Raw genomic sequence first — 12,236 nt, forward strand, 5'->3', positions numbered from 1 at the left:
CTCAAGTTTCGTATTTTTATTTGCACCGTGTTAGCTATAATTTTTTTCTTGTATATTAGTCTTGAGTTCGTTAATGTACTAGAAACAAAATTACAGCCATTCAATGCCAGACACATACAACCCAATATGGTGCAAGCAGCAATGCGAAACTTAGTAAGTAATATTGGAAAATGGCGCAGAACATTTGACATGTGCTGTTAAAAAAGTATATAACATGAATATAGTTAAATAACATTCTTTATCCTGATATACAATAAGAAACAAATGTTTAAGTTGTATTGTATTTATTTATTTCATTTTCAAAAACGTTAGATTTTAGAGACTTATAGAATATGAAATGATATTTATACACATATATTAATCTTTTTATTTTGACTGCCAAATTTTATATACTATATACACATATTATTTTTTTATTTGACCATTGGAAAGGCGGAAGAATAAGAGAAGAAATTATTTTACACTCTCATGAGTTATCTCAAAGAAAGAATGTTATGTTCTTTCAAATTAACTTGAACCTACGCATGACATAAATTGGAATTGAATCGATCGATTCTGCCGATTTCAATGACTATTCTAGTATTGAGCAACTCAGTTCTGCAATAGCGTTTAGCGAGTAGTTTCTAGTTCACTTCTATTATTTATATCGCTTTAATATTAATCCTTGTCAACATCCTATCTCTCAATTCTTTCATTATTTATCTTCTTTCGCATACTTTGTAAGATAGCCGTTTTTCTCCGCCTTTTTTAATTTAAGCTTCTATCCTTGTTTTTTCCATTTTTTAGTTTAGAAATTTAAGATACACCGTGTGTAAAATATTGTACGACAAATTAATTGCACTCCCCTCACGATCCTGTGATATAAGGATCAATGTACGGGTTTCTTTTATATATATAATATATATATATATAAATTGATGGAAGAGAGATGTGCGCATGCGCATGCGCGTTTTTGTTAGAATCGTTGTCATAAACAAAATACGAGCTTTCGATGGATCGACAATATAATCTCATAATTGTTCTAACGCGGGAACTTTCGCGATTCTTGATATTAGTCGTCGAATTCTGCGGATGCTTGCTGTATACTTACGCGACCTGTACTCATATTTATCTGTCGCTACTCGATCCTCGAATTCTCGTCACTATTGTGGTAGTTAATAATTACGGAATGTATAAAGTCATACGCATTGTATATGTACATTATTTATAAAAAAATGACGTTTAATTAAATGATTGTTACCGTAATACAATGCTGTCATTTCTTATGCCGAGAATGTATCCTTTTATCTGAATCTCACTTTTTATTATTTTTTATTTTCCACACGAATTCTTTTCGCGGTTAACTTTTTATAATAATCAATTCGGCAGTGATGCTTTATATTAAAAATATTTGTAATATTGTATAACAACTATATAAACTAAGACAGTTGCATTATTTGCAGTGATAGAAGGCAATTATGTATGAGAGATATGTATGAGAGAGAGACGATAAAGTACGATTTGCATTCCTAACATTTGTAAATACATTAACTTAAGCATATAGTTAACAAATGATAATATTACGATAATAAAGGAATGTAAATATTGTATGTTTTATGTGTGTGTATGTTTGTGTGTTATGTGCATAAATATTTAATCTTTTATAATTTATTGTTTTATATTAAATAAAGCTAAGAGATATATGAAAATTCACGTTCACGCGAGTAATATATTTTTTGTAAAATATTTGATTGACGTCATACAAATTCTTCCGTGATAACGCTTTGTGTTGCAACTAAATTTGAGAAAAATCTATATATCATGATGTTCACGAAGTTACGCCACTCTCCTAACATTATTTATTATTATAAAATTATTAGAATAATAAGGGAGTTGTTTATCCAAAAATCGTCGTAGATATCAACTTCCGGACTTTAGATATGAGTGTGTCATACCAAGCAGATAACGAGGCCAAATTACCGACGAACTTTAACAAAGGACAGTATTGAAAAAGGATCTGGGACAGTTTGCGTGGCGGTTTGTTCCTGGTGGTTTATGCTCGGTACATGAACCGCGGATTATTGTTGAATATAATGATATAACGGAATTATGATCTCGGAGGTTGCATGGTCCGCGGTGCGATGTTGTCTCTTCGGTATAGGACAAGGAAACACGTGATTTCATATGTCAAAGAAAGAAGAAAACCGAGAAACACAGTACAAACTGAGAAAGCAAAAAATAAAAGAGACAAAGAGAGGAATCTTTTATTTCTGTCTAACAAGACGCGAGAAGTTCCCTTGTGATCGTATATGCGAATCGTAAACACAGATATGACCACTGTGAATCTAACTGTACTGTTGATTAATCGACACAAAAGAGTATAAAAATATCGACATTAAGAGTAAATAATAATAAAGCACAATGCTAGTAAAAAAAAGGTTACAAAGCGATTAATGAAAAGAATACATTACTGCAAAGAAACTCTAAAACAAATAATTAGAAGAAGCTGGCTATAGACAAGGTAATAATCATAGTATAAGCAGAATAATCATAATATTAAAAGTTAAATGGCCAAATATATGTTTGAATCCAAAGAATGCTATATTTCTATAATATATATATATATATATGTTTTTGTAATGTATATGTCGTATAAAATAATATTTTAGATATTATTTAGTGATATGTATTATATACAGCAGCTTAAAGATCTGCAGAAGAAGCAACAAAGCGAAGCAAGATGATGGACCGACATGTCGCTGACTCAAATGAATCGTGGTTAAACTATCAAGGAGAGACCTGTACCGTGGTTCCCATGATGGTCCACGTACTCAGTCGGACGAGTGACCTGAATTTTTGGAGCTCACCGGCAAGGCTTCCTATCCTCAATCCTTACACAGTATCTTCTCTTTTTCTCCGTCCCTTCCAAACCACGAATATGTAAAAGACTCTGAAAGTGCTGCGAAAGATCGAATTATTTCACAGCGTGATACCGGATTGTTGCTTGTCAATGTTCCTTTAAGAGGAAGAAAGAAAAAAAATCTTATTTGTGTCAAAGTTGGCAGATTTGACGAACATACATCGTGCTTATATTGAATGTGTTCAATTAATGCCTCCTATTAGTTACGATGATTGTGTAATTTATTCGCAAAATGTTACATGTCTCATCACGTATGTTAGCGACCATCTGTTTGTTTAGTACCCTAGATATCTGAAATATGTACGAAACATGTGCAGGAAGTTTTAATACATTGCTAAAAACAATTGGCGAAAGCACTTCTTCAAAAAGCATACGGAACAAGAGAGAAACTTTAATATTTTTTTTATATATGTAATAATTATATAATTTCTCAATATTTTAATATATATAATATGTTTAATATATGTGTGAATATAATATATAATATATAATATGAATGTAATCTCCAAATATATTTAAATATTTACATATTATATTATATATATATATATGTATATATATATATATATATATATATAATATAAACGCACTATTTTAGCTTTATTGTACTAAACGCGGCAAATTTTTAAGTTTATTTACAGAATTTTTTAAAGAAAGACTTTCTCCATTGTTTTAGCAATGTATTAATCGTGAAATTTTTAATGGAAGAGTTGTTTGCTCCCTCCTCCCTCTCTTCCTCATAGGATCTCATATAATTTATATCTAATCTATTATTAATATATAACACTATTAATTATTTATAATTAAAAATATAAAAAAGTACTCATTATAATAAATTATTCAGATAAAATATAAAATTATATTTTGTAATAATAAATTTTTTAAATATTATTAATGTATGCATGTAAGTATGTATGTGTGTATTTGTAAGTATATTAAAAAGAAATTTATGCAATGGAAATATTTTATGACAGTTGTATAGGGTCATAATAGGAAAAAGGAAAGAGAAAGAATATTTTATAGGGAAAAGAAAAGGAAAAGAATATTTTATTATTTTTTATATTATATGAAATAATAAAACAATTAATATTGCATCATATGTGTGTTCCTTCTCCTTTTCTTTTCTCAAATAATATCATAATTATCATAAAACATTAAACATCTATCATATATTTTTTTAATATACTCGAAACTTCTCCGAAAAAGAGGGGGGAGGAAGGAAGAGAGACAGCCTATTATATTCGTAATATTTTTCTCGGATTCTCGAAGTGAGAAAAACCTATCGATGTGTCTACGAAATAGACATGGCGCACGCGACTTTTCAGATGAAGAGGATGCATATGGTGCCTAAATCTATACGTGTCACCGTATATGCATATATATCGCGTATACTGAGAGCGTTTTATATCGTCAAGCATATCGAGAAGACGAAACCGGATGCAACCTGGAGGACCAGCATCAATTATGGCCGTCAAAGGAGACAATGGACAATTCTCTCTCTCTCTCTCTCTCTCTCTCTCTTTCTCTCTTTCTTTCTTCGCGGTGAGTATGTGTAGCGCAGTAAGCAGTAGATGCGTGTAGCTCTTTTACTGTATGGAACCTCCTTAAAGAAAGTCTTTCACCGTATACATGAAGGAGGAGTGCCAGAGACTCGTTGTCGGCTGAGGAAGAGAAGGAGGAGGAGATGGTGGTAGTGGTAAAGAATGATGAGGAGGTAGAAGGGCAAAGAAGAACGAAGGAGGAGAAGGAGGAGGAGGAGGACCACGTTATACTACTTTGGTATACTTCGTCGGTACCAGGCAGCGATGTTCCACTTACATGGCACACTTTGCAACTCGCCTCGCTTCAAGATCCTGAAGAGTAGGTCTGTCTATCCTATGGTTCCGATCGCGCATCGTTAGCTGTTTATTACCCGCGTGTACCTATCTCGACACGAAATTCGTGCGATAGACCTGGCGACTCTGCCGCGGACATGTTTCTTGCAATTTATGTCAGTAAATTCTACCTGAACTATTTAGAGTAGTCAAAGATTCCGAATGCCATATGTTTAGAATTTTTATTTTTATGTTTGTGATAAAAATATGCCACAAGACCGACAGAAAGAGGCACTGTAGAACTATAAAATTAGAAAGTTTCTATTTTTAAATTGTTTTAATGATATGTAACAGAAATATAAATAAAGATCTTTCTTTTCAAAATTTTCTAAATTTGCGATATATGGCAAAACAATTCATGTATGATGTAATTTTTCTCCAACTAAAGCGAAAAACGATGTAAAATGCATCTTTCTCACCTTGCATCTCATTATTACTACTAGTTACTGGTACTAGTTTGAATAAATAAACAGATGCTACCATTTGTAGGACACGCGATCTCAATACAGGGAGTAGGCGTGTGATTAAATATGCTCTTGATACACAGATAAAAATTAAAGCAAATATAAAAATTTGCCTCTGATATATGAAAATTTGTTGTAAATATTACAAAAATGTCATGTCAATTTAATAAATTTTCTACATATATAAATGTAATTCTGTTTTAATAAAATTTGTTTATAAGTTTTTGAAATATGTGTTAATTTTTTATTACTTTTATTACATGTATTATTTTTTTATATATATGTTATTTTTTTATTACTACTATTATTTTAATTTCTTTAAGTTAATAAATCTTTTTAAATAAATATAATTTATATTTTAAATTAAAAATTAATAATTTTAGTTAATAAATAGATTTTAAATTGTACAATAAAAAATACTTTTTCAACATATTATTAAGAACCATGCGATTCTACTAATCCCACGCCATTGCTTTATGTGTTACACGTGCGCATCTTGGCGATTACGCTCAAACTAGGACAAGATGAAAATCGACATACTTGCGATTATGTGTGTAAATTTGGGTACATCCGTCAGATTTCCTGCGGAAAAATTATGATCGAGGAATCATCTGTCCACGCATAAATAAGAAATGGGCAATTTTTCAAAGTGCTAATTCGACAATGTACCGTGTCATGTCGTGATGAAACGACAGATATTTTTGGATTTCTGCTGAGAAATCGAAATGACGTTAAATCGCTCGTTTCAAGTTCGACACGCTTTCGAGAGTCTAAGGAAAGTTTTGGGACAAAAATCCATTTATACGTAAAAATTAAAAAAGCTAACGTGAAAAATGATATCAACGTATATATTAATTTAATTAAGTGCTTTTAATAAATTAATGTTAAATTTAATAAACTAATAGGAAGAGTCTATACGTATACGATGCCATAAATATTGCATCATTATGTTTGTATAATTTGTTTATATAGATAGATATGTATATAGATATATATAGATATAATATGTATATAGATATATTTAAATAGTTATATATTGTATAGTTTATACAGATCGTACGCATCTGTAATGAGTTAATTAATTTTTTAACAAGTTGCATTGTAATGATTTTTATGTGAGATTAAGTTGTCTAGATGTAAGTTATATTAGCATCCTATCTGCGCTTCTTTGTCAATTAATTCTGGATGTATGTAAAAAGAAAATGACATATATTTTTTAATTCTCGTCTAGCTAGAGAAAAACCGAAACATTTTTTATTCTTAATGTTTTTGTCAATTTTCTTCATATGATAAATTTTTAGTGATAAAGATATAACTTTCACGCCGTGTATACACCTAATATATTATGCATACGATACGAATAAACATACGTCTCTGTACACACACACACGCACACGCACACACACACACACGCACACACGCACACACACACACACACACACACACACATCATGTAAATATTTCTCCTAAAAAAATTTGACCATAAATCACAAATGACTCGGTTTTCATCGTATGATTGATTAGTAGTTCTTTTTCGGTGACGCTTAAAAAGTTTGATAATAAAAATACAAGATGTAGAAAATAATTAAAATAAGACATAAGAAAATAATATATACGTGATAAATGTCGACTTGTGTGTTGTAAAAATGCGTGTCATATAAGACAAATTATCTCTCGTAAGAATATGTTTTCAATTTGGGAGACTGTGAAGTGTCTCTTCCCCTTTCGCTCATCTCTCATTACCATCGAATTACGTACACGGGAATGAGACAGGGTGCAGAGTAAGAGGGAAGAAGAGAGAATTTCGCAAATGGACGAATAATTAAAGGCGATTCGGATCATGTGAGTGGTATAGTTCACACAGTTACATCTCGAACTCCTTCTCAATGGACGGCCCGGTTGGTATGGTTGGCAGGTGAGCAGCGATGTGTTGTACACACGCGTGTACATACGTTGCGCGCGTGCACACATACGGCATTCGCACATACACATCCGGCCGGGTAATGAGATTCTCTTCTCCGTGGTAAAGTTCCCATCGTCGTCTTGGCATATCGGTCCTCACACGACGCAACTTTGTTACGAGATTGTGTCAAAAGATACGCGACGCTCCATCGACGCAACACTCACCATCCAGGAACAAATAGACTTCGATGTTTTCCTTTAACGTACAATATATTAAGCTACAATTAATAATAGGCTGATTCTGATGTTAATTTGTTACATAGTAATTGTAAGTAAATATAAAAAAAAAATGAAAACAATTTTAAAAAACGTATTAGTAAATTAATAAAAAAATATGTATAGTGTGGATTATTAAATATTTAATGAATTTAAGTATATGCCTATTAACAATAAGTATATTTACCAAAAACCTACAAAATTTCAAATTCATGTATCTATCTATTTTTTACTGACAGTAACATATTTATAATAAAAATTATAATTTTTTTTACTAAAAAAATTCTTGAAAAGAGAGTCACATTTATTCTATTAAAGTAATTTACGATTTGTGACGATTATTGATTAAAATAGGCGTAAAGAAAAAAATATTACATATCAAGAATTGCTATTAATTCTGTCAATTTTATTAATAATTGTGAATTATTATAATAATTTAATATACGTTTGTTATATCGACTATTATAATCAGTTTACTGTTTATTGAGTTGTGGCAAATCGCGCATTAAATTATTTCCAAATAAATAACACACGCTCAATTAGTGTATGAAGATAAATTAAGATTTTTTTCTGTGAATATATTTCGCGAATGGTCTTGATAGTAGTAAAAGAAAAAAAGAGGAAGAATAGAGAAAAGTTGTATAGATGAGAAAGAAAGAGAGAGAAATACAGTTAAGAATTCATCGCACGTGTAACTGCTATATCTAGCTGTTCTTGCTTTTATCTGATGCTCCATTTAAATAGGAATTCCTAATTACAATTGTACGTTTCCTTCTCGTCGCGGTTCTTATTAGATATATGCATCGTTATACAAAAGCATACCACTTTTTAAGAAGTCTACTATTATTAAACAAAATTTGTAATTCAAAAATTGATGTCGAGAAATACTGTAACATATTATTATAACACTTATGCAAATATCCGTATGTGCTTGTATTTTATAAACATATAACGTTCTTTTGTAAGCATATATCAAGATCTCGATTCCTTGTTTTTTCCGACAATTTTTGACAAAGTGGATCAAATGTTTAATAAGAGAAAAATCACGAAGACATTTTATGAATTTCTAATTTAAATTTCGATCAAGAGTGAGCTAATGATTCGTGTGTTGATTCGTTTATCTTTTTAACGTAGTAGAAGCGCATGTAAAATAAATGATTAGCATGTCTTCGTGTGACGATGCCGTTGCCCTCATGATTGCTTCCGTACGATATGACGATTTAATGATTTATGAGAGTTATTATGATTCGAAATGATTTATGGCGCGACTCATGATAGCATGCGATTCCTTGCGCAAGGCTAAAAAATTCAATTCATCATTACCCATGTAGGATATATGATTAAAAGGACTACACCGTCTATGAAATGTAAATTGCACTATCCAGCTTTATCGTCAATATGTCTTTTCTCTTTTCCGAGAGTTTCGCTCGACAAAAATTATTCGTCGCGCATATATATATCTTTCAAATATTGAAATAAACAAATATGTACGTTAGATGCTGGAAAATGAGTTTTGCGTCGTTAAGTAATTAGTAGAAAGCTGTCCAGCGACATTTTCGTCTTTTATTTCTGTTTAGCTATGGAAATTAATTCGAGGTATCCACGCATAGAATGCGATTTTCGTTTCTAGACGGAAATAATTTTTGACAGAATCCCATAAGATTTCACTCGTGCGTGGCCGCGGTCGTCGTGATGCCAAGAGAAATCGAACTTGATCGTTAAGCGAGTCGCGAATCGCGAGCTCGGCCCATTAGCCGCGTTCGAGTCCCCTCTGGCCCCGTCGAGGCCCCAAACGCAAGGAAATTCATCATTAATAATGTTTTCGTAGCAATAAATTGTTTATCCGAGAATCAAGCATTTTTCGACATTGCGTGCGCGCAAAGTGTACTTTTTACACAAAGAGAGGTGATTCATATTTTTAAAGACGGTGATATATGTAAGATACGGGCTGTTTGAATAAATTAAAATATTATATTAATTTTCATTTTAAGATTGTAAACTAAACCAGGGATAAAGGCTTTTTTTTTAAAGAGACTCTTTTTATCAACGCGAGAAAGACAAGGCATTTCTTGCAATTAAAAAGTACGCGATAAACCTCAATATTATTTAAAATGTCTTACTTTATCTAAATTATTGTATCAGTGTATTGCTAATGTATTATTAATTATTGAAAATATATAGTTGTACTAATAATAAATTAGCACTTGGAATCTTTTGAAAATGTGTTTCTATTTGTATCGTAAATTTTTATCAACATTATATGTCGAATTTGATTCATATTAGAATAGTCGAATAAAAAATTAATTTATAAGCATACGTTGTTAATTTTATATCAGATAATAAAGAAAATGACAGACGCGTGTATAAGTATAGTATAAAAATTGTATAAAAATGCAAGAATGCTAAAAACGAAACAAAGTTGTAAAAATTGACTTTTTAAGTAACATTTGGATACAAACTATAGCAAATTTCTTCCTTTCTTCTTCCCTCTTTATCTTATCCAAGCATATAATTCTAAATAAAAAATGAACGACGCGACTATTAATATACGATATACGATATTAGTGTGTTGAAATAAAAATAGGCGGAATGTAAAATCGCATTATATAATTTCTAGGATCCTGTTTGTCGAACATCGTTCGCAAAAGTGCAGTGTTACGTTACGGCGGAATTCGCGGAGAGAATTTCCGCATATATCGAGAGCCACCTGTAAACCTCCCTCCCTCCCACCCTCCCTCCCTCTTTCTTTCTCTCTATAATCTACGCAGATACGATCAATCACCGTATTCGATGCTCGAGCGAGCTACGGAGGAAAGGTGCACCATATCATCGACAAGCTCGATAGAAAGCACTGTTCGATGTCAGCGTAACCAGCGCAAGTTGTTGCCGGAGATTTGTTGTTCTGTGTATGTGTATACGTGTATATGTGTGTGTGTGTGTGTGTGTGTGTGTGTGTGTGTATCGGAACGTCTTTGCCGGTATGAGTTAAGCGCGTCTGTGTTCTCTCGGGTTCCCCCGTACTGATGGGACCTTGTTTCATGACCCACATAAAGCAAGGCCGTTAACACTACTCACGACTCGCTCACATGTATGGGCAGCGGGGTCCCTGCGAGGTGCGCTCTGCGCTCTATGGAGGTCCACGTGCATCTCCTACCACACGTAGCGCGTCGGACTCCCGTGCGGGATGGCCCCAAATTCGTACCACCTGGTGTACTCGAAAAAGATAAGGGATCCGAGATATATGTACCTTGTTCGGCTAGTGTGTGTCACTTTTAAACTCAAGTGGTTAAATTGAGAGCTGACAGTCGTCTTTTTATTAACCCATTAAGAGAGAAAGGCCCTAATTAAAATATATAAAAATTTAATTGTGTGTTTAAGTCACGTTGTTTTTATTTTCTCATATTTATGCTGAAATTATTCAATTTAATAAGTACTGCTATTCTCTTGTATCTGAAAAATGACAGATATATATTTGAGAGAGACGACTATTATATATGTATGTAAATTTTTAGACATACGAAATGTATTCATTATTGTTTATGAAAGAAGAAGTACATGGCCTGCGTTTACTTTTCAAAAATCTCTTTTATGAAAATATTTTTAGAATAATTATTTCTCTTTTTTTTCTCTTTTAAAATTGTACGTTGGTCAATAATGACTTTCTTTGATCTATTTTTAGAAATATACTTCATGTCTGTAGCGTCTTTTAAAAAAATAAAATAAAGTGATTTTGTATAATAAAAGATAATCGATGAGAATTGACCGAGTCAATCTTGGGCTTCCTTGTATTACTTATATGGCATGTAGAAGCAAATTTTCCAAGATTTATCTTTGATCTTGAAAAGTAAAAAGACTTCTCATGTATGTGTGTATACATATTTGAATAAATCAAACTTTTTTTTCTATTTTAGAGTTGAATATATATATATATATATATATATATATATATATATATTAAATTAGTTTTGCTACTTCTTTTCGTTCTGGATCAGAATAGGATTGCACTTTTTCAAGTTAACGTGTGTATATAGTAGAAAGAGAAAAAATATTAGAGAATGTGAATTTTACTACATATTCATCTAAATTATTTTGATGAATTACTTTTTAGCTATCTTAGCAGTTACTGTAGTACGAGTGTTCAATATCATCATCAAACTACAAATCGTATTTCCTCAAAGAAATTTCTTAAAATTACATTTTGTTTTCCTCCAATATATGTATGTTTTTTTATTTAGGTTCACGCGTACCGTCCTTGTGTAACTTTATTAAGCGCGCGAGCGCAATCTTTGCGAAGAAGTTCGTTTTTATACGGTTCATCTTGATGAAGTGGTCCGGCCAGTGCGCAAAGAGCTCAACGGGCGAGATGAAGAAGCCACGGTGTTCCTCCGAGAGTCCCCGCTCCTGCTCCTCTCTTACGACGTGTGTATTTTACGCGCGTGTGCGTCGTGCCGTATCTCGATGCTGAGTAGGTCACACCGATGTGATACATGTGATGGTGCGAGCGAGGATATAGTGGTAGCACGTACCAACGCGCGCATGGCGTTATCGTGCTCGTGCTGGAGTCTGGTTGCAGGTCTGACGAGCAGGCCCATACAGTGCCACGGCACCTTGATCTTGATCTTGACTCCGCACAAGGCCCGGCATACGCCGCCGGGAACTTGGATGATTGCATTCCATGTTTTCATATTCCGTGTGAATAATCCCGCGATTTATTACGAGCGCACATGGTTGCATCGAAACTTCTTTCATTTTTTTTTTCTTTTTTGACATAGTTGTCATTCTTTTTGAAGAACCTATCTTCAAACTTCTTATCAAATTCGT

At 32.5% G+C, this 12,236-nt stretch overlaps 1 protein-coding gene across 2 annotated transcripts in view; it reads right to left on the reverse strand.

Annotated features, from left to right (window-relative positions):
• Positions 1–357: 357 nt before the first annotated feature.
• LOC140674406 (uncharacterized) overlaps positions 358–12,236 on the reverse strand; it is a 61,978-nt gene continuing 50,099 nt past the window's right edge. For both annotated transcript variants that reach the window (XM_072907914.1, XM_072907921.1), the window contains exon 6: positions 358–7,395. In XM_072907914.1, coding sequence (XP_072764015.1) covers positions 7,327–7,395 — 69 coding nt within the window. In that variant the 3' untranslated portion in view covers positions 358–7,326. The remainder of the gene's footprint in view (positions 7,396–12,236) is intronic.

Source organism: Anoplolepis gracilipes, chromosome 2 (genome assembly GCF_047496725.1).
Source record: "Anoplolepis gracilipes chromosome 2, ASM4749672v1, whole genome shotgun sequence".
NCBI lineage: Eukaryota > Metazoa > Arthropoda > Insecta > Hymenoptera > Formicidae > Anoplolepis > Anoplolepis gracilipes.